The sequence below is a fragment of the Pteronotus mesoamericanus genome, unplaced genomic scaffold (assembly GCF_021234165.1).
Source record: "Pteronotus mesoamericanus isolate MK-2021 breed Mesoamerican mustached bat unplaced genomic scaffold, CSHL_Meso_final contig_52, whole genome shotgun sequence".
NCBI lineage: Eukaryota > Metazoa > Chordata > Mammalia > Chiroptera > Mormoopidae > Pteronotus > Pteronotus mesoamericanus.
The window spans coordinates 12800281-12823789 of NW_026555189.1; the positions used below are offsets into that span (position 1 = coordinate 12800281).

Sequence of the window (23509 nt, forward strand, 5' to 3'; positions counted from 1 at the left end):
CTCGGCTGCACAGGCTTATGGCTGAGCCGATTTGTACTACATCTCCCAAAGTTCCTTCCCAGCCCGAGTTGGTCCGCCTATGTAGGGCTCTGCATTATGGGATATAGAGTTCGAGATGTGGCGAGGTGTGGCCGTGTCCAAAGAGAGGCGCCGGACTCGGACTCGGTTTCCCTGCGGCCTCGGTAGACTTGCGGATCATTGGCTGAGCGGGGCGGATCTGGTCCAGCTCCTCCCCGCCCCCAGTGACACAATAGCAGCTCCCTCCAAGATGGCGGCAGCGACGGCGGACCCGGGAGCTGGGAGCCCGCAGGCTGGAGACTCCTCCGGCGGGGCCGCTGGGGGCGGGCTGCCGTCCCCAGGGGAGCAGGAGCTGAGCCGGCGCCTGCAACGCCTGTACCCCGCGGTTAACCAGCATGAGACGCCGCTGCCGCGCTCCTGGAGCCCCAAGGACAAGTATAACTACATCGGCCTCTCCCAGGGCAACCTCCGCGTCCACTACAAAGGTATTGGCCTGTTTTGCTGCAGGGGGAAAAGTCCAGAGCCTCTGTGGGGAGGCTGTGCTGCCCATCCCCTACCCCATCACTCCTCTTCCCCAGCTCTGTGCTCCGAGTTAGGCCTTAGCCCCTGCGGGTGTCCAGGGTGGTGGGACTGATCAGGCCGAGGGTCGAGTGCCTCGTCTGCTCTTCCTGGAGACACCTAATGTCAAGAGATCTGCAACAGGTGTCCAGACCCAGTGCTGGGTTGGATCTTCCACCCAAGGGCCTTTCTGCTTGTCCTGGGATAGCTCCAACTCCATCTGGGCCCTTCTTCACCGCTGCTTAGTTTCAGCAGTGTCTGAAGAAAGAGGTGGTTGTGTCTTCGCCAATGGCCAGAGGCCTACGAGCTTGCTCACCTGCCGGACTCACAGACTGCTCCTGGGGTTCTGTGCTAAAGTCAGGGGGGCGGTTGTCTTCCAGGGCTGCCTCCTTCCCCCCCTGGTCTCCCAGGTGAGCTGCCTGTGTTCTAGAGTGATGACTGCAAACAGCAGTGGGAAATCTCTCTCATGCATCTGCATTGTCTGTACCCTCCCTTGGTTTGTTTGGGACTTCAGTCTCAGGCAGGGCTGCTATTCTCAGGAGGAGGTGAGCCAAAGGTGGGAGGTTTGTGTGTTTGCTCAGTTGTTGTCTGATTATTCTGTAGACTATGTAAGGGCTTCCTCTGGCCATGGAGTGGTGAAGTTGCCATGGAGCAGAGAAGAATGAGGTCCCCATTTGCATTTCCTTGTGCTGAAATTTATTCCTTGCCCTCTCCAATTAGGTCATGGCAAAAATCACAAAGATGCGGCCTCAGTGCGTGCCACCCACCCCATACCTGCTGCCTGTGGCATTTATTACTTTGAGGTGAAGATTGTCAGCAAAGGAAGAGATGGGTAAGCTCCTCCTTACCACCTTCTTTCCCCCAACGCCAAGCTATTCCCTGTGGTCAGAGTTCAAGGTCTCCCAGCTGACACCCGTGAATGTTGTGAGCTGCTGAGCCACATGGGCCTGGGATGCAGAGGGTTGAATAGTGGGCTATCTCTTACCTGACTGTAGGCATGGCCTGGTCTAAGCATCAGCCCTTGATGACTTTGCATTGCAGGGCAGAGGAGGGGACTTCTCTTTAGTGATATTGTAATGAGATACCTCACAGGTCAAGGAAACAAGTAACAAGTTTACATTAACAATTCAGTGTCTAGAATGGGATTCCCCCCACTGAAGTGTGGTGTTTGTGACTTCCCTTCTTTCACACTCTTGCTGTATTCAAAGTTCTTTTTTTAGGGCACTTAGTCACAAAGAGGCCCCAGTAGCCTTCAAAGGGATAGTAGAGTTTCCACAGCATTCGTCAAGGCTGTGGCAGCTACTGGCTTGTCATCTCAAGGTAAACAGCATGCACATGGTCAGAGTCAGGTGACTTTATGCTGCTCATAAACTTGTTTTTCTAGGGACTGGAACACCAGTTGGACCAGCTTTAGGAAGGCCCTCATTAAAGTCAGCATTAGGGAGGCTTCCTATTTTAGGGTGATCGAAGAAGACATAAGAAATCAGAGGGAAGATTTTTCATTTTTCTGCTTCCTTCTCCTAGTCTCCCTTTTTTCCAGTGATTGTGATGAAGCAGGTGTCTTAGTTATGAAATAACATGATTGCAACTGTCTTGGAAAGGCTTCCCTCTTAGGTCTGATGTAGGGAGTTTGCCAACTGCACACCCCCACCCCAAGTGACCTTCATGCCAACCCTGAGTATGTGTTGTTAAACATACATAATACTCTCCTTCCTAGGAACTGTCCCCTTGTGGTGCCAGGCAGCTATACTGGGGGCAGGATCGCCAGAGTCAGAGCTTTGCCTCCTCTCTCAGTGACGTTGTAACATCACTACTTGAGAGGGTTATGTGATCATGGGTTGATTATGGGGCTTTCCTCTTCTGTACTGTGGGGACCTAGGCCTGCGTGTAAGCTGCTTTTAATCCCAGAATGCTGTGATTCTGAATTCTGATCATGGCAAGCTATTATATTTTTTACTTTTATCTCCACCTAGTACATGTACAGATAGGAAACATATTGTATTATTGGAGGGCTTTAACACTTCTATTTTCCCTTTTCCCCACCCTCTGATAAAAGCACGTATTATTAATGTGTTTGAACCATTGTGGATGAGAATGACTTGTTAAAGCAAACACTGCAAAAACAGTTGCAATATAGACTGAAATGTAGGTGCTGGAGCCTCATATGGCCAAAGAAACTACGGGGCATTTCTTAAACTTGTAGGAAGGAAAATGGATTGTTTTCTCTGAAATCCTTATCATAGAAAACAGCGGAGTTAATAAGAGAAGAGAACAGGTTTTCAGAAGGGGAATGTTTAAATGTAAAGACCTAGATTCCTTCAACTGACTTTTAACATTTCAGTTGTAAGTGAATCTTGTTGGAAGGGCCCTGAGTCTTGTTAGATTGCCTTACTGTAGGTGTTGCCTGTAAAATTAAAGTTGGACGTCTTCTCCCAGCTTCTGTCCTCAGCATTTTCGCATGTGGTAACTGTAGCCAATGAGCTGACCTGGAAAGCTCAGTTTTAAAAAGGTCCCAGTCGCATATTCCTTGGTAGCCTGCTTCAATTGACCACTATCAAATAACAAATATACGAATGTCCTATCATGGCCTTTTTATGGAATCCCTGAGAGCCTTCTTGTGGCTAGGGTGTAGCCAGATGTTGGTATGAGCCAGGGGTAGTTTCGAGGAGACCAAGGGCAGTTACAGGACAGACAATTATCAGCTTGTTTCCTGTTACCTGTCAGTGTTGGAGGTGTGTTTCTGACCCAGGTTTGGTGCATGACTCAGGTGTTAACTGGTTGAGTAGCTTTTCGGTATCACCTAGTTGATCCTCACAGCATCTCTGGAAAGTGTCTGGAGCAGATGATGATGATGGACCTTTTTGTGGTTGAGACATGAGCCCCCAAGATGTTTGGTGACCTGCCCTGGCCACAGGGCTTAGGGTGTGCAGTAGAGTGGCCTAACTTGTCAGATGTCCTTGTCTAATCCCAGACATGTGTCTCTATGCTGCCTTTCTTTATTGTATTCCTTCCCTGGGTAGAGTGATAGAATGTCCAGCTGGATTCTTAGGGGATCACAGTGTTCTTAGGGGACAGAACTAAAAGGTGCTTAGTGCTGAGTGGGGCCAGACAAGTGTGACGCGCTCTGGACTGGGCTTGATTGACTTACCATTTCATTGAACCTGTAAGTGTGTTTTTCTATAGACTGGAGTACGAGCCTCTTTTGTGAAAGGCGCTTATGAACCCCGTTGTCAGTGTCATTGTTTTTCAGAAAGGGCTTTGTTCTGTGATACCTTTGTAGAAAAACATGCTAAGTACACAAAGCTCATCTAATTAGAAAGTTTCATTTTAAGTGTTTATAGAGTATTTATTCATACCTACTGTGTGCCAGGCCCTGTTAGGTGCAGGGTGAACGAAGGTAAAGCCAGCACAGGAGCTCCAGCCTTATCCTCAGGAGCCTGTGGCCTACTCAGTAGAGAACAGACTGAAAGGCTCTCTGTAAGCGGAGGCAGAGCCTGGCCATGGGTTTGAGGGATGGGTCGGAGTTGCCCAGCAGGTGAGAACACCTGCACCTAAAATGAGTCAGGTCGGTAACTAGCTTGGTCATGTTGCTGGGCTTTCTGGTGCTCTCCAAATAGAAGAGAGAGCAGAGAAGAAGGGACTTATACTTGAGCTAAGAGTGTGGCACAGACTGATGGGATTCAGCTGCTTTTTGCCGAGTCACTAGAGCTGGGAACCCCAGGAGCAGGTCTGGTGGGGCGGGGAGGCATTAGAGCCCTGCCACTGGGGCCAGGAGATAAGGGCATCTGGGTTGATCTTGTTAGGAAGCCAGGGAGGGCCTGAGGCTGAGGGTCGCTGGGGGAAATGACTTGCTCAGTCAGAGTTTGTGGACCTGTGGGTGTTCCTGGCAGTTTGTGATGACACATGGAGGGTGTGGCTGGCCAGGCTGACAGATGCTCCAGGGTGACCCTCAAAATAGACTGTAACATCATCCCAGCGGTGGCGGCCTTCTGACATGTGATGGGTGGCTCTACCCAAGAACAGCGAGCCTGGGCTAGAGCGCTGGATGGAGTTGTGGGGGTTCTCTGCAGTTGGCGCCCGGGCCCTGAGCAGGGGCCTCTGGCACAGCCCGCCTGCCTTTGCTTGCACCTGAAGCTGACTTCTTTGGCCAGGCAGCAGTGCATATATCCATTAATTCTTTACACCACGATTGTTTGGGCACCCATTGTTTTGTCCCAGTTCTAGGCCTGGGCCCCAGGAGCACAGGCATGAGGTCTCTAGAGAGGAGACAGATCTGCCTGTGCACCAGACTCACAGAATGATATAGAAAAGGCCAGTCATGGTGTGCACGATACCCGGGGTGACCCAGAGGTTGGACTTCCTCCTGTACCTGAGAGTTTGGGGAAGGCTTCATAGAAGAGGTGATGATGCTAAATCTGGAAGGATGACTTGGTTCTAGGTGAACGAAATGAGAAGCAGATGCTCCAGGAAGAAGGAACAGTGCATAAAAAGATGTGGAACACAGAGCATGAATAGGCAGGGGCCAGCTCAGAAATAGCTTGTGTGCTGTGGGCCAGGAGCATGGGCTTTACCCCGAGGGCAGTGGCAGCTTGTGAGGACTTTGGATCTGTTTACACTTTTGAGAGTGGATGGGGGAGAAGAGGCTTCTCTGGTCTAGGTTAGCCTGGCCCCTCTGGCTGAGAGCCCTGTCCAGTGTGGGCCAGTAGCTTTGGGTCCTTGACTCTGTGCCTGGTTTTCCGACAGCAATGGTCTTTTTTCTTTCTTGGCTGGCCTTTATTTTGCATGGTGAGATGCAGAGGTTGGGTGTTGAAGACTGATAGCTAGGGAGACTTAGAGGTGAAAGGACTCTGCATGTGCAGGTGTTTCTGGTATTTTGGTTTTACCAAGACAATAATGAAAGACAACTCCTTTGGAAACCCGGAGTCACTCATTCAATTAAGATCTCACCTGCCACATTTCTGGTGTGGAGAGCCACTTGTGCTCAGGTCCTCCTGTCTATGTCTGGATCGCCCCCCTGGATCCCCCACTTTAATCTCTGTGCATTGTATAGTGCTGTTGAGAAGTTGGGCACTCATCTGTGGACCTGGGGAAGGCCATGTCCTGCCTGCCCTGGAAAATAGGTGCTGTCCTTGCCCAAGGCAGATATAGGTGGCAGTTGTGCCCTGTTCTCCCTCACTACCCCCAACACTTATGGCATCGTGGGCAGAGGCTGAGCTGTGGGCTGCATCTCTCCCTAGTAACACATTGCACTGTTTTGGAGATACAGAGCATTTGGGCTCTGGAGCATCTTGGTGTATTGTATTGCTTATTTGTGTAGGGGACTAAAGCCCTGGTCTGTTTGAGCGTAGGGTGAGAGGTCTGGAGTCCACATGGTGTCCATTTTTCTGGTAGGACCTGACCCTGCATTGAGCACATCTGGGCCTCCTTGGGACTCCCTCCTGCTCAGTGTACGTCACCATCTGGTTTCAACTGCAGGCTGAGAGTGGGGTGTGTGTGGCTTTTTTCTTTATAACTGGGGACTTCCTTGGTCAAGGATTAGCCTCCAGAGAAGTCTATAAAATTCATTTCACACAGCACCCCCCCCCTTTGTGCTCCCATTTCTTTTCTGTTTTATGAATGTTTGGTCCTTTTTTCAGATGGGTCACCATGTAAGGGAGACCCCCTCTTCGAGGGGAAATGGGAGCTCGTTGGGCTGGAGCATAGGAGGATGGACTCAGCTCTGCATGGCAGGCACAGTGTGCCATCCTATTCTGGGGTCAGTGGGAAAGAATCAAGGGCCCCACACTAGTTCTCTGTTGTCAGGGATCAGGTTGGAAAGAAAGGAGTGATTGCTGAGAAGGATGGGTAACATGATGTCTAAAGGCAGGGCTGTCACTCTGCCTCTTCAGAAATTCTGTTCAAAATTCACATGAAATGTCATCATAGCCCCAGGATGCTCAGTATTTTGTTGTAACTGAAAAGTAAGGTCACGGCTCTATTGCTAGAAATGAGGCTAGAGGACTTGATGATGGAACATAACCCCGCCCCTTCATATGCCTTGAAGGGGCTAGAAAAAGGTGATCTGTACTGTGTAGGGGCGCTGGGGGAGGGGCTGGGGAAGTCTCTTGCACCCCTCTGGAGCTATCTTCCTCTCCTGCTTAGAGATGTCCTGGGATGCCAAGGAAGTTTCCTATAGATTCTGGGAGGCAAATACACCCACTGCCCCCTCAGCTTCCATGGAAAACATACTGAAAACAACAGTCGTTCCTTTTTTTTTTTTTTTTTTTTTGTAATTATTTTTAGTGAGAGGGGAAGGTAAGGAGAAAGAGAAGGACAGAAACAATGATATGAGAGAGAAACATCTATTGGTTGCCTCTTGTACATGCCCCGACTGGGGACCGAACTTGCAACTTAGGCCTGTGCCCTAACTGGGAATTGAACCAACGACCTTTTGCCTTGCAGAGTGATGCCCAACCAATTGAGCCACAGGGGTAGGGGCAACAGCATTCATTCTTGTCTAGACAGAGCCCCAGAAGGTTTTCACTGCACAGTGCACCATGCAGCTGCTATTTTTTGGTCCGAGTTTCATCCTGAGACAGAACAGACTGGCCTTCAGGGCAGGGGGTGTTGGAGGATGAGAAGAGGTAGAGAGAGGAGAAGGGCGGCCATGCCCATATGGTCTGAGGGGCCCAGCTCAAGGACATCGTGGAGGAGGAGCTGAACTAAAACCAAAGAAACAGAGGGGATGGTTTGTTGAATACAACTGGTTATAATCCAGTTTACATAATACCATGTGTCTGAAATTGGCATGGGACTTTTTATTTTTTATTTTATTTTTTTAAAGATTTTATTTACTTTTAGAGAGAGAGGAAGGGAGGGATGAAGAGAGGGAAACATCAATGTGTGAGAAATGCATCGATTGGTTGCCTCTTGCACATCCCCCGCCAGGGACATGCCCTGCAACCCAGGCATGTGGCCTGACCAGGAACTGAATCAGCAACCCCTTGGTTCGCACGCCAGTGTTTAATCCACTGAGCCACACCAACCAGGGTGGCATGGGATTTTTCTTTTCTTTTTTTATATTTTATTTATTTATTTTTGGAGAGAGGGGAAAGGAGGGAAACATTGATTGGTTGCCTCTCGCATGCCCCCAGCTGGGGACCTGGCCCACACCCCACACATGTGCCTCAACCAGGAATCAAACCAGCAACCGATCAGTCCACAGGCCGGCGTTCAAGCTATGGAGCCACACCAGCCAGGGTGGCATGGGGCTTTTATAGAATGTTCTTTTAATAACTGTTATGCCAGAAGTTTATCAGTAGTTATAACTGATTTTTTTTTTTTTTTAAATCTTACCTGAGGATGTTTTCATTGTTTCTTTTAGAGAGGAAGAGGGGGAGAGAAGGGAGAAAAACATCAATGTGAGGGAGAAACATTGATTGTTTGCCTCTTGTACACACCTTGACCAAGGATTGAACCCACAACCTATATATATGCCTTGAATGGAAATCAAACCCACAACCTTTTTGGTATATAGAATGATGCCCCAACCAACTGAGCCACCCAACAAGGGCTCTCTGGGTGTTTTGATGGTGCTGGTGGCAGCTGGACACATGAGGGCCTGTTGACGCACATTCAGAACGACCTTCCTTCTTTGTAAGCACCTCCTGTCTTCAAAAGCCCCTTTGCCTTCAGGCCTCTCCTTCCTTGGACGGTGCTCATGCTTGTTCGTTAACTTCTATAATGACTCGCTTCTCATGGGGGGCCTGCATAGAGGTGGGCTCAGTGGGTGAGTGGGTGGCTTCTTGGTGGAAGGGTAGGGTAGGATATGGCTGTTAGAGGAGCAGCTTGCACATAGTAGCCAGTGTCATGGACTGTGGCTTTAAGCAGCCCCATCAGGCTATGAATTAAAACCCTCAGCACCAAATATTAGCCCACATTTCAGACCTGAATGTCATTTGGTGTTTTACTTGAAATGTCTCCCAGGGAGCGTTTCGTAGCCATGGTCCCTGAGATCTGTTTCGGAGGTTGTTGATTTCTTTATCTGGGGCAGGTTCTGATAGGAACAAGATTGCCAGCTTGCTGAGCTGTGGCTAAGGTGTTAGATGTCGTGATGAAACTGTCAGGTGAGAGTCCAGTAACTCCTTGGGGGTCTGGGGCCAGGGGCAGGGGCATTGGTGACTGGCCCTTTCACCAGACAGTGGCAGCAGAACTAGTACTTTTGCGCAGCCCCCAAAAGCCACCAGCCCTGAGTCTGGAGAGCTTGTCTCTTATCTCTTTGTCACTCCCTACCAGACCTCTGTGGGCCTGGAGACATGCAGTTGATAGAGCTTAAATTAAAAATGATTAAGTGCCATAGTCATTAGTTCATACACCTTACGCAACATTTATTAAAAGTGCCTATCGGCTTGCCAGCCCATAAAATCTACCTTCCTACTAAGAAATTGATAGAGAGTAAAAAGAGCCAGGTCTTTGTTTTTCACTTTTGTCAACTGCTGTGTACTTGCAGTGAGGGACTTCTTTTTTCTGGCCGTGATGTGAGGCCAGAATACTCTGATGCTTTCCACTGCGCTCTGTGCCAAGGCCTGCTTGTCTCATCCAGAAAAGCCAGATGGGGTTCATGCCGATGTGCAGAGCCAAAGGGGTGTTCTCGGTGGCTCTGTGTGTGCGTGTGTATGGTAAAATACATATAACATGAAAGATGCCATTTTAACCATTTTTAACTAGTTTGTTCTGTGGTATTAATTACATTCACAGTGTTGTGCAACCTTCACCACTATCTATTTCCAAAACTTTTCCATCACTCCAAACAGAAACTCTGTACCCATTAAGCAATAACTCCCCACTCCCCCCTCCTCTCAACCCCTAGTAACCTTTTATCTACTTTCTGTCTCTATGAATTTGCCTAGATATAACTCATGTAAGTACAGTCGAACAACATTTGTCCTTTTATGTCTTTTATTTCATTATGGCTTTTTATTTCGTTTAGTATTAAGGTTTACAAGGTTTATTGATATCGTGGCTTGTATTAGGATTTCATTCCTTTTTATGGCAGTATGTATGTAGCATATTTTGTTCATCCGTCCGTCTGTTGATGGACACCTGGGTTTTTGCCATCTTCTGGCTCTTCTGGTTCTTGAGAATAATGGTGCGATGAACATTACCATACCAGTATCTGTTTGAGTCTCTCTTTTCTATTTTTATAATTTTCACTTATTTATTTATTTAGAAATAGAAATTTCTGTCTATCTATTTATCTATCTATCTATTTATTTAGAAAATTCTACTTTGCAGAATGACTCCCAGTCCACTGAGCCACATCTGTCAGTGCCCTAAAGAGTAGAATTGCTGGATCATTCTGTGTTTACCTTTTTGAGAAACCACCTGTTTTCCAGAGTGGCTACACCATTTTACGTCTCCACCAGCAAGGTACCAAGGTTCCAGTTTCTCCACACCCTCACCAATACTTTTCTTTATTGTAGCCATCCTAGATATGCAGTAGTATCTCTTGTGGTTTTGGTTTACAACTCTAATGACTAGTGATCTTGAGCATCTTTTCATGTGCTTATTGGCTATTTATCTTCTTTGGAGAGTCCTTTGCCTATTTTACAGTTGGGTTGTTTGTCTTTTCGTTATTGACTTGCAGGAATTTTTAAAAAGATTTTATTTATTTTTAGAGGAGGGAAGGGAGGGAGAAAGAGAAGGAGAGCAACATTGATGTGTCAGGGAAACATCAATTGGTTGCCTCTCGCATGCCCCAGCTGGGGACCCAGTCTGCAACCCAGGCATGTGCCCTGAGCGGGAATTGAACCAGCAACCTTTCAGTTTGTAGACCAGTGCTCAATCCACTGAGCCATACCAGCCAGGGCAGGAATTTTTAATATATTTTAGATCTTAAACCATTATCAGGTATATGAATTACATGTTTTCTTCCATCCTGTAGGTTATCTTTTTCACCTTCTTGATAATGTCCTATGATGCATAAAAGTTCTAATTTTGATAGTTTGGTTTATCTGTTTTTTTTCTTTTCTTGCTCATGCTTTTGGTGTTATATCTAAAAATACATTGCCAAATCCAAGGTCATGAAGCTTTTCCCCTGTTTCTTCTAAGAGTTTTATGATTTTAGCTCTTACATTTAGATCATTGATTCCTTTTAAGTTAATTATTTGTATATATGGTAGGAAGTAGGGGGTCCAACTTTATTCTTTTGCATATGGACATCCAGTTATTCCAGCACCAGTTGTAAGAAGAGACCATTCTTTCCTCATTGAATGGACTTGGCATCCTTGTCAAAAGTAATTTGGCCATAGTTTTATCGGTTTATTTATGGATATTTTATTCTGTTCCAGTGGTCTATACGTCTACTGTATGCCAGTAATATTTTGATTACTGTAATTTTATATTAAGTTCTGAAATCAAGAAATACGAATCCTTCAGCTTTGTTGTTTTTTCAAGATTGTTTTAGCTACTTGGGATCCTTTGCAAGTTCATGTGATTTTGAGGATATGCTTTTCCATTTCTGCAAAAAAGACTGTTGGAATTTTGGTAGGGATTGTGGTCAACCTGTAGATCAATTTGGACAGTATTAACAATATTTTTGATCCATGAACATGGGATAGTATTCCATTTATTTGTGTCTTTAATTTCTTTTAACAGTGTTTTATACTCTTTAGCATATAAGTCTTTTGCTTCCTTGGTTAAATTTATTTCTAAGTATTTTTTAATGCTATTGTAAGTGGAATTACCTTTTTAATTTCCTTTTTAAATTGTTCAGTGTTAGTAATAGAAAGAAACATGATTACTTTTTGTATGTTGATCTTGTATCCTGTAACTTTACTGAATTTGTATATTAGCCCTCATAGGTTCTCTCTGTATTCTTTGGAATTTTCTATATATAGGATCATGTCATCTGCAAATGGATGCAGTTTTACTTATTCCTTTCAATATTGATGCTTTTTTTTCTTGTCCAATTGCACTGGCTAGAACTTCCAGTACAGTGTTGAGTATCAGTGGTGAAAGGTGGTCATCCTTGTCTTGTTTCTGATCGTAGGGGAAAAGCTTCCAGTCTTTCGCCATTGGAATTGTAAGCTGTGGGTTTTTCATAAATGCCCTTTATCAGGTTGAGGAAGTTCCCTTTCATTCCTAATCTTTTGAGTATTTTTGTCATGGAGGGATGTGGGATTTTGTCCAGTTCATTTTCTATTTCCATTGAGATGATCATGTGGATTTCTTTCGCTCATTCTATTAAGTGGTTTATTATGTTGATTGATTTTCTTATGTTGAACTGCTCTTGCTTTCCTGGGATAAATTCCACTTGGTCATGGTGTATAATCTTTTAAAAATGTTGTATTTTGTTCACTACTGTTTTATCGAGGATTTTTGCATCTATATTCTTAAGGCATACGAGTATTGTTCTGTAATTTTCTTTTCTTTTAATGTCTTTGTGGTGACTGATGGCTGTTGTAGGGTCTACCCTATCTTGGGCTGGCACCTGAGTTATAGCACATTTGCAACACAGACATTATTCTGCCAAGAATTGAAGTCTCTAGGTCAGAACTGAGAAGAAGTTTAGGAGCCCGTCAGTCCAATCTTTCCTCTTCTGATAGGCCACCCGAGATGTGGGGTGAAATGCAAGACCCACAGAGCTGAATTAGGCTGGAGCGTCTGAGACCAGGCTTCAGGTCTGGAGTGTTGTCTCTGGACCCCTGCTGTAAAATATTGGCTGTCACTTTAAAACTCTTCAGGTGCTTTTCTTTAGGAGGCAGAAAGGGAATGTCAGACTGTTGCCAAAGATGTTCCTTTTGTGGAATGCTCCAAGCTTTCTCTCAGGACCCGTGAAGGGTTCCAGCAAAGTCTTGGTCTTCTCCTCCAGGCCTTGTTGTACATCTCTGGAGGGTGTGAGAGTCCAGAGGTCCTGTTTCTAAGGTGCTGTCCTTTGTCTACCACCAGGCCTGCCTGGGTTGTGGAAGAATTCTAGTCAGTTGGAGATGTGTTGATCCTGTGTCATTGCAGCAGGGTCCCCTGAGTGTGTGCTCTGGGTCGTGCCTGGGGTGCTCCAGGTGCCATGGGAACTGGAGCCCCAGTTCCTCTGCTGAGCAAGAATAATTTTTTTAAAAGATTTTATTTATTTATTTTTAGAGAGGGGAGGGGAGGGATGAAGAAAGGGAGAGGAACATCAGTGTGCGGTTGCCTCTTGAGCGCCCCCCTACTGGGGACCTGGCCCACAATCCAGGCATGTGCTCTGACTGGGAATCGAACTGGCGACCCTGTGATTCGCAGGCCAGCACTCAATCCACTGAGCCACACTAGCCAGGACAGGACTTTTTGAAAAAGATTTTACTTATTTTAAGAGAGCAGGGAAAGGAGGGAGGAGAGGGAGAGAAACATCAATCACTTCACTCTCGTGCCCCAACTGGGGACCAGGCCCATAACCCAGGCATGTGCCCTGACCAAGAGTCGAACTGGCAATCCTTTGTTTTGCCGGACCACGCTCAACCAACTGAACCATGCTTGTCAGGGCTAAGTGGGGATTTTGACCATTTCTTGCTGCTTCTGAAGATGTGCTCTTCTGCCTTCCTGTCAAGACTCAAGGGACTGGATGTACTAAGGAACTGACCATGAAGGCCAGGTACCTCTGTGTGTCCTTTCGCTCTGAAATGCACGAGACCCAACAACCTCCATATGCGACCATTAGCTGGCTGCTGAAATGACTTTTTCTGTTACTATCAAAGTAACTTCTATTAATTGTAGAAAATCTGGAAAACCAAAGAGAAAAAAAGAAGAATCCAAGCTGACAAGTGTGCTCGCGTCTGTCTGTGAGACTGCAGTAGTTTCAGCAGGCAGGCAGTTGTTTTGTGAGAGTCAGCAGGGGAGGTGGAAGGTAGCACTGAAGCCACCGGTTCATTCTCCAGGCAAGTTATTCTCCAGGGCCCCAGTTCAGTCCCGCTGCCTGCAGTGGGCGGTGAGAGCCTCGGATGGACCTGGCTCTTGAGTCAGCCTAGGGCCTTTGCTGCAACTGCTCCCCTCTTTCATCCTGCTCTCTGGTCGTTGCACACCAGTTTGGCCTGAGCAGCGCCTGCCTGATGCCTCTTCTCTCTGGGGCCCAACAGAGAGGCGAAGTCACTCTTCTAGCACTGGCTGTGCATCATGGTTTTGGCAGTGAAGGGTAGAAATTGAGAAGGTAGAGGCCGACTCATGGCCTCACTGCCACGAAGAGCTCATTTGTTGTCCCTCTACACTTACGGGCCGTCTCACCTCTCTGACAAACAGTATTTCTTCTCCATTTTGCTATATTTTTATGTGGGGGTAAATTATTTTCTCCCCAAGCTCCTCAGATATATCCTGCTTCTTGAAAAGCAAGCCCCAGTGGAGACATGACGTGTAGGGGAGCTTAGCTCTGTCTATTCTAGTCACCTGCTTGGGGGCAAGAGCCCTTGCTGCCCCACTCCCAGGTGTCCAAGGCAGCCGGTACACTAGGTTAGTGCTCCTTTGTACCACCTGACCTGTTACCAAGAAGGAACCAAATGCTCCTCTTGTTTCAGCCCTGCAATCCCAAATAAGTAGGCAGTAGATATCCCAAGATCCAGGCCTTCGAGAATGACTTGCTTTTCTTTATCAGAGTCTCATGCCAGAAGAGCCTCCAGTGCATGCACTAACGGACGGTCACCCCCCAGCAGTCCTCGTGGCTCTGTGCCCAGGTGCTCCTTTGCCTAGTCCTGTTCAGTGGCTGTACTGAGGGCTCTCTGGACTAAAGCATGTGATGTTCCCTTGGGCACATGGTGAACTAGAGGCAGAGGTTAGATTTGAGTCTAGGTTTGTCTGATGTATTTGGTGTGATGCAGGGGTGTGTCCCGTTCAGATGTTTGTGCAGAGTGTAAAATGTCAGGGACAGGGCAGAGGTGGAGAAAGTCTGCTGCTTACCAACTGACTGGCTCGGCATTTGGGCTGCAGAGTGTCCACGTGGGTCTCAGAGAACTGCTTCTTCTTTGGTGACTGGTTTATGTTGGATAGCGTCCTTGGCAGCTTCGCCTTGACCCAGTAAGTTCCCCATGTTCTAAAGACGACTTGGCTCTTTCCATGTCTCTTCATCCCCCTGCTCCCGGCCTTGTCCAGCCCTGTCATCTTCCACTGGATGATTTGGGTAGTCTCCAAATTTGCCTCTTCAATCCATTTTCCAAACACCAGCTATTTGATGAGCTGCATCCTTTCTAAACCATTTCTGTAGCTTTCCATTAATCCCCTGTGAAGTTCATACTCCTTAAACTAATATGCAGGCTGGCTGGGAATAGCCTCTGTCTCTTGCTTCAGCTTTGGCTCCTTTTAGATCTGCCCAAGCTGAGACCCATCTACACTGAATTTCTCTCAGTTCCTTTACCATGGGGCTGCTTTCTTGCCTGTGTGCCTCAGCACGTTCTTCTGCTTCTGCACAGAACACACTCCCCTTTTTCCTCTCATTTCCTTGACCAGGTTTTGGCTTAGGCCTCACTTCGCCTGGGAATCCCCAGGTCGGTGTGCCCCAGCCCTCTGCCTGCCCCTGCCCTGGCCCTGGAAACCACAGGAGGGCAGGCACTGAGCCCAGGCCTCCACCCTTGTGTCCCCAGCACCGTACTGGGCACAGAAGACTTTTGTGGAATTGGTGAATGACTGTAAGGGTTTCTGGAAAGAGAGTTAACCACACCTGTTTTTACTGAATTACTCAACTTTAGTAAGGACTGGACAGCTCCAATAACCTATTTATTTTCATGTGCCACCAGAGATCAGCAATGCAGAGGTGGTACTGCATGTGTCCTGGAGAACATTCTTGGGTTCCTGGGTTTGGGGTTTTTGTTATGCCCCCTCCTTACTGTTTTGCTTCATTCTTAGCAGTTTATGGGAGAGCCGGGACCACATTGGTCCAGAACTTAGCAAAGCACTACAGATGTTACCCGCTGTTGATTGAGAGGGAACGTCAGGTCTGCTTAGATTTCTCTTGAGTGAATGGAGAAGTGAATTTTCCTCTACCTGTATGCCGCTGGTTCTATGGTTCTAAGTCTTTTAATCTCACGGTGCTAAAATGAAGTGCCTGCAAGAGGAGAATGGTACTAGGGATGTTGGAACTGAGTTCAGGGCTCACTTATCTGTCACATAACTCTGCTAGGACTTCATACCAGCTAGAAACTGAAGTTCCATTGAAATGTGGCAGGGAGGGAGCCTGTGACTCTGGTGATAAGGTTCTTCACCAGCCCGCAGGTGGGTGAACCTCGGGTTTGTTGAATGCCCATTATGTGCCCAGCACTGCTGTGACTCTGTGCTTTTTCTCTGAGGGCTGGGGCTTTTCCTGCAGCGCCTGCATCCGGGAGTGGGTAGCAGGCATTGCACCTGTTCTGTCCACTGCGGCATGAGACCCGGGGTTGGAGCCTACAGCCTTAGGCTCTATCTCCTGTGCGTGGATGTTTGGGTTTGGGGATTGATCTTTGCGGGTTATCAGAACTGAATAAGCACATATCCAGGAGCTGGGTTTTTGTTGGTTTCGGCCAGAGATGACTCCTTTGAAAGACAGGGCAGGTAACATGTTGTCTCCCTAGATCCCAAATTCCTGGTTTTGAAGAGAAAAAAAGACTTTATATCGTAACATGTTACAGTTGATGACAGTGGACTTGGACTTTATTTTTAAAACACTGGTATTAATATGTATGTATTTATTTCATTGTGGTAAATATATATAACATAAAATTTATTATTTTAAACATTCCTTTTTTTTTTTTTTTTAATCCTTACCCAAGGATATGTTTATTGATTTTAGGTAGGGAGGAAGAGGGTGGGGGGAGGTGGAGAAACATTGATGTGAGAAGCATTGATGTGATATTGGTTGCGTCCCATGTGCGCCCCAACTGGGGATCCAACCTGCAACCTAGGTGTATGCCCTGACCCGGGATCAAAGCTACAGCCTTTTGGTGTATGGGACAACCAGCTGAGCCACTTGGCCAGGTCTAACCATTCTTATTAAGTGTACAGTTTAGTGTACACTTACTAAAGTTTTTACTTTAGTTTTTACTTTAGTGTAAAAACATTCATATTGTTGCAGCCATCACCATCATCCACCTCTAGAACTATTTTTATCTTCACAAAGTGAAACTTTTTAACCCATTAACATTAACTCCCTATTCTTCCCTCCCCCTAGACTCTGGCAATCACCATTCTATTTTTTATCTCTGAATTCAACTACTCTAGATACCTTATATAAGTGGAATCATGTGGTATTTGTCTTTTTGCGACTAGCTTATTTTTTTTTTAAAGATTTTATTTATTTTTTAGAGAAAGGGAAATAGAGGGAGAAAGAAAGGGAGAGAAACATCTGTGTCAGAGAGAAACTTCAGTTGGTTGCTTCCCACACGCCCCCTACTAGGGACCTGGTCCACAACCCAGGCATGCACCCTGACTGGGAATCGAACTGGCCACCCTTTGGTTTGCAAGCTGGCACTCAATCCACTGAGCCACACCAGCTAGGTAAATAAATAAAATCTTTTAAAAAATCATTAAAAAGCCCAGGCCGGTGTGGCTCAGTGGATTGAACGCCAGACTGCGAAGCGAAACGTCACTTCCCAATCAGGGCATGTACCTGGGTTGTGGGCCAGGTCCCCAGTGAGGGGTGTGCAAGAACCAGCCAACCACACATTGATGTTTCTCTCCCTCTCTTTCTCCCTCCCTTCCCCTCTCTCTAAACTAAATAAATAAAAAAAATCTTTTTAAAAATCATTAAAAAATAATCAAAATGTACATGCACAGCCACTTGGAAATGGTCAAAATAAGGGAACCCTCTGTCACTGCTTTAAAAAACATTTTTTATTGCAGTAAAATATATGTAACATAAAATTATAGCCATTTTTTGAATTTTTTGAGCAAAACCGACAATCCTTGCGAGGAAGCAAGATCTTAAATGCTCTGCCCATTTTAGCTATTTTTAAGTGCACAGTTCAGTGGCATTAAGTGCATTCACATCGTTATGCAACCATAAAGTTACACCCCAGCCCTCTTTTGGTTGGTGTTTTCAGTATTCTGAGCTCCTCCACTACCTGTTGACATTCACAATGTGGTTAATATCAGGCATCATGTGTGGGCTTGACTTGATTCTCTTATTTCTGAGTTCTTGAGGAAATACCTCACTATTTCTTTGAAAACTACAAACATTTAGACTAAAAAAAAAACCCTGTTCATTTCCTTTTTTGGCCTGGCCTCTCCTGAGTATCACTGAGATATCTTCGGCAGAGTTGCCCAGCATGGGCCCCACCTGGCTGTGGGTGGCTTAGCTGTTTAAGCACCGGGGGCGGGAGGAGTGAGCGAGTGGGTCTTGGGGCCCTCACAGTTTGGATGGTTGGGGAGGCCAAAGGGTGATGTACAGGACAGGGTAATGAGTTTAGAGATGCCCAGACAAGAAGCGCTGTATGAGGGGTCCTGATGACCCTGTAGAGATCCTGCCTGACTGTACCTTTTCCATGTCCTGGTCTTTGCTGCAGAGTTGTCCCTATGGGATTGATCTTGTGTTGCTCTGCCAAGCATTTTACTAGAATTGAGCTCCTCACTTTGGGCACCCCCTGGGAATAGATTCTGCTGCCTTAACTGGAGCCAGAAACCATGGGACTGGAAGCAGAGATTTCAGGAAACTTTGCTTTGAAACCGAAGCCAGTGGCTCCTGGTTACAGGTACTATGTCCTGTTTTCTTCAACTGCTTAAGGCATTGAGATGACTTCCATGGAAAATCAAAATGTCAAGTTTCTCCAAGAACCACTAATATGTTAAAAGAGCATTGCTTTTCCTGTTTTCTGTCTTTTACCAAGAAGTATTTGACAAGAGAAATGCATAATCATTTGCTAACCAAAACTTTTGTGTGTGCTTTTTTAAAGGTACATGGGAATAGGACTCTCAGCTCAAGGCGTCAACATGAACAGACTTCCTGGTGAGTCACTGGTTAAGAGAACATTTGTTCTGCTCTCCTGATCCGTTCTGTGGCGAGAGTCATGGCGGCAGCCAAGAGGCTAGAAAGGACTTTGCAAGCCAAGCCATTGGGTAGAGGATCCTAAAAGATGGCCATTGGGCCAGGATGGTGTAGACTTCCATTCCAACAATTAATTGGCAAGTGATTGTCATTCATGGAATTTAAACTGTTTGCAATCAAAACCAAGTGACCTGAACTTGTTCTCAGTGGGGACACACCTCAGTAGTCTTCACTCCCATTGGCCTTTGCCTGACCAGCCTGGGACTCAAGCATACATGGGGAGTAAGGCCACTCACTGCCAACACCGGCTCCTTTGTTACCTCACCATGGTAAAGATCAAAGTCTTTATGTGGCTTCCCATGTTTGGTTGAGGCAATTTACCTTTTTTTTTTTTTTTTTTTTTTTAGATTTTATTATTTATTTTTAGAGAGAAGGGAAGGAAAGGGGAAAGAAAGGGAGAGAAACATCGATGTGCGAGAGATACATCGATCGATTGCCTCTTGCACAAACCCTAACTGGGGACCTGGCCCACAACCCAGGCATGTGCCCTGACTGGGAATCAAACCAGCGACCTTTGGGTTCGCATGCAGGCACTCAATCCAGGGCAAGGCAATTCCTTAATAAATAGGAGGATGTGTACAAGATTTGGGCTGAAAGCAGCCTCAGATTTGCGGAATGCTGTGGGCCCTGCAGATGGGACTCCTCTCCCACCCGCGCACCCTTTCAGCTGTTTTCAGCCCAGTGGTTCATGCTCAGTCTTGGGCTGAGCACAGCTTAGAGGAGAGAAGCCCCCACCAGAATGACCACCATTTGTCCCTGAGTGGCAAAAATGACATGGTACAAGTTGCCCTGACACGGAGGCAGGCGAAGTCCCTGTCCTGGCCCTCTCTTCTCTTTGTGTTCGTGACATGGAGAAGGCAGCTGGCTTTTTCCAAAGAGGGCGCAGTACTTAAACCTTATGTCTTTTCCAGCCCGTTTAATATCAATAGCAGATTTTTTTTTCCAATGGCTAATTGCAAATACTGGAAATCTAGACTTGCTTAGGAGTCAACTAATTGTCAGGAACCTGGCATTTTTTTTTTTTTTTTTTTTAATAAAGGCTTTTAGTTTATTTTATTTTTTAAAGATTTTATTTATTTATTTTTAGAGAGTGGAAGAGGGAGAGAAACAGCAATGTGTGGTTGCATTTCACACACCCCCCTTCTGGGAACATGACCTGCAACCAGACATGTTCCCTCCACTGGGAATTGAACCAACAATCCTTTGGTTTGCAGGCAGGCACTCAGTCCACTGAACCACACCAGCCAAGGCTTTTTTTTTTTTTAAACTTTGATCCGAGTGAAAACTGGCCTTTTGTTATTAATCAGAATATGTGTGGCATATTGGCCTCTCTGCAGCAGGTGGCTGGGATCTTTGTTACACAAACCCCTAGCCTCAGCTCAATAGATGTGTTTGCAGTGTCTCTAGCTCTGCCTTTTCACGAACGCTCAGCTTAGGACAATAATTTCTCATCAAGGGTAAACCGATTCTTCTAGAATCTCATTTTTTAAAAAATCCTTACCCAAGGATATGCTTATTGACTTTAGAGAGAGATTAAGGGATAGTGGAGGAGGGAGAAGTGTCTATGTGAAAGAGAAACATCGATCAGTTGCGCCCTGTACATTCCCCGACTGGGGATCCAACCTATAACCTAGGTATGTGCCCTGACCAGGAGTCCAACCTGCAACCTTTTGGTATATGTGATGAAGCTCCAACCAACTGAATCACAAGGCCAGGGCAAGGATAAACTAATTCTTAATCTTTCTCTTGTTCTAAATTTGCTCTTTGAACTTTTGCACGCTTTGGTGAGAGAGGAAAGAGGTTTTATAGGTTTATTATACAAAAAATGATTATCATCTGTTGTTGGATAGCACTGTAAGCAACCCTGAATGTTAGTTAAATACATTATTGTTGCTCTTCCTAAAGGAATACTATGCAGCCATAAAAAGTGAGGACGTTCTTTAGGTGCTGATTTGGAGTAACCTCTAGGATATATTGTTAAGTGAAAGATATAAAACAGAACAGTGTATAATATGGTACTAAATATAACAAAAAGGGAAAACAAACATATCTGTTTCTGCTTGTACATGTATAGGTAGTATACTTTTGTAAAGCTACAGAAAAATTTGTAATATTGTCTGTCTTTTAGGCTAGGAACAGGAGTGGAAAAGAAATTTTTCACTTTTGAAGCTTTTACATTTTCTTTCTTTTGAATATATTTTCTGTTTTAAAAATATAAGTGAAATTAAGACAAAATAAACACAAATACCCCTGTATCAAGCAGCTCTCATACCTGTCTTTCAGGTGGTCTTGGAATGCAGCCTTTTATCATGTGGTAGGCTTAGTATTTTGAGTTTCACTTGCTCATCCTTCTTTAGTAAGAACTATTTTTGCTTGACTCATGGATTTGGGATCCCGGAGTGGAGCAGATGATGGGAGAGGTGTTCAAGATTCCTGGTGACCTGAGTCGCTTTGAGACAGCCATATGGAGCTGCCCTAGCCTTGGTTCTAAGTTGGGGCTCTGGGATGCTGGAAGCCAGCCACTGGTCGCGTGCTCTGACGTTGTTAACGTACAGTTGTAGGGAAATCCATCTGGCCTTTGTGAAATCAGACCCTATTCAGGTATAGGGATGGCCTATAGGGAGAAGAGGCTTGGAGACGATGAGGTGTTTGACTCCACACTAGCACATCAGGAGAGTTGGCACTTTTTTACATGCTCCCTGGTGCATCTCTTTTTTGGCAAGAGAAAGGGGCATCAGTGTTCTGTGGATATTGTACCTTTCTTTGTTTTCACTCTGTCTGCCAGCTCCGAGGGTTTTCCTTCCTGCAATATCTGATCTCTCCCTGATTTTTCTTTACGGCGGAAAGCATGAGTCAGGCTGCATCTAGATAGGGACTCTCCCGAGGAAGGATGGATTCCTCTGGTTTTCCCAGGATACAGGGCAGGCAAGTGGCACGGCAGACCTAGCACAGGACAGATATAGGGACAGAAGGATGGACCTCTCTTAGGAAAGAGGATGGCCTGCCACTGTTCACCCCAGTGCTGGATTTGAAGATCAAAATACCCGTTGCTGCTTTCTATTTTCTGGGCTCACTTTTTAAAAAAAAAATTGGTAATAAGGAGCATATTCTCCCAAACTGAAAGTTTCGTCATTCACGAACAGTGGGACCTGAAACTACTTGCCCGTAATCAGTGGGGAGGTGAGATGGAGGATGATGGCAGCTGGTCAGAGCCTCCCTGCCGGTTGCTTCTGGTTTCCAAGAGGCCCTAGGTTGAGATGAAGGCCATTTGTAGTGTGTGGCTCTACGGTTGGTGGGAGGTTAGTGATGGCGGTGGCCTGGGCTGGGTCTAGAATTTGAGATTTAACCTTAAATGAGATGTTTGAGGGCTGATGAATATTCTTGATAGATACTGGTGTGTTTGGTGGAGGGCAGTGGTCAGTGTGATTACTGCAGCTTCACCATGGTGTTTCAGCCTGGTGTTGAGGGGCAGATAGAAGTTTGCCCAGTGGGTCTAGGCGATGGAACAGCAAGGCCTGTGGGTGACTCCATTTAAGTTGTCTAATGTGATCGGATGGCTTCCTGGGGACAGTCAGGATGCGCCAGTTGAGGAAAAAGTCTTGCGTCTCATGACAAGAGGTTTGGGCTTCCTTATGTAAACATTCTTGTATGGATTGCAGGAATGTTTTGAGCCTAGACCAGATGTGATCAGACTTGCTAATCAGCAGCTAGCTGAGGAGTGCAGTAGCAGCATAGAGGGGGCCTTCCAGAGGGGTCGGTGCCGGGCGGGTGCTCCTGGGCAGTAGGAGTTGTGAGAGTTCTGGCATGTTGGGGAACTTCAGGAGGGAGTTAAAGAAAAAACTTCTTTCCTTCTCCTGAAATAGTTAATTGGAAGCATTTAATCAGAAGTGGATGGTTAAATTTATAAATGCCTGTGGCTGTATATTTAGATAACTCAGTATAGCTGGTTTAGTTGAGAAGAATTCTACTAGCTGATTGAGACGAGTTTCTTATTTTCATGGTTGTACGTGTAGATAACTTTCTATTCACAAGTTTAGAAAAATTTATCAGTGAATCCATCAGGGCTCGTTGGTCTTTTGGAGAGGACACTGAGGCATACAAGTTTTTGGAAGGCTTTGCCTTCCTCTTTTGTTAGCATGTTCAAATTTGTTTCTTGTGGCATCACCTCCAGTATATTCTGCTTTGCCCATATAATTCTCTTAATTTATAGAAAAATGGCTATGATTAATATTATCAAAACCTAAAAAAAATCTTCATTGACATTTTAGTTTAATTAAATCTATTTTATTAATTTTAAAAAAGAATGGTTACTGTTATCAATCTAGTGTGTCTTAGTTTTAAAATTAACATACCACACAATTCACCCCTTTAAAAATGCACTGTTTGGTCCTGTCCAGGTGGCTCAGTTGGTTTAAGTATCATCTCATACACCAGAGGGTTGCAGGTTCAACTCTCAGGCAGGGCACATACTTGGTTTGTGGGTTTGGTCCCCAGTCAGGGTGTATGTGGGAGGGAACTGATCAGTGTTTCTCTCTCCGTCTCTCTCATTCTCTCTCTCACAAATCAGTTAAAAAGAAAACAACAAATCTTTGGGTGAGGATTTTAAAAAAGTGTAAATTCAGCCCTGGCGGGGTTGCTCAGTTGGTTAGAGCATCATCCTGTCACACCAAGGTTGTGCATTCCATCCCCGGTCAGGGCACATACAAGAAGTAACCAGCGAATGCATAAATAAGTGGGGCAACAAATCAGTATTCCTCTCTTTCTCTTAAAAAAAAAAAAAAGTTAAAAGTGCACAATACCGTGGTTTTAGTATAGTCACAAAGTTGCGCTACCGTCACCACCGTTAATTCCAGAACATTTTCATCACCCCAGAAACTTCCTACTCATTAGCAATCATACCCTGATTTTCCCTCCTTCCAGCCC

General features: G+C 45.7%; 1 protein-coding gene across 2 annotated transcripts in view; it reads left to right on the forward strand.

Annotated features, from left to right (window-relative positions):
- The first annotated feature begins 226 nt into the window (after positions 1-226).
- Positions 227-23509, forward strand: part of RANBP10 (RAN binding protein 10) — a 59687-nt gene continuing 36404 nt past the window's right edge. Inside the window, exons 1-3 of one of the 2 annotated variants that reach the window (XM_054579306.1) lie at positions 227-503; positions 1297-1408; positions 18435-18487. In XM_054579306.1, the coding sequence (XP_054435281.1) occupies positions 269-503; positions 1297-1408; positions 18435-18487 (400 nt within the window). In that variant the 5' untranslated portion in view covers positions 227-268. Of the gene's footprint in view, positions 504-1296; positions 1409-14449; positions 14593-18434; positions 18488-23509 lie in introns of those variants that run through there. The other variant, XM_054579307.1, reaches the window with a different exon arrangement.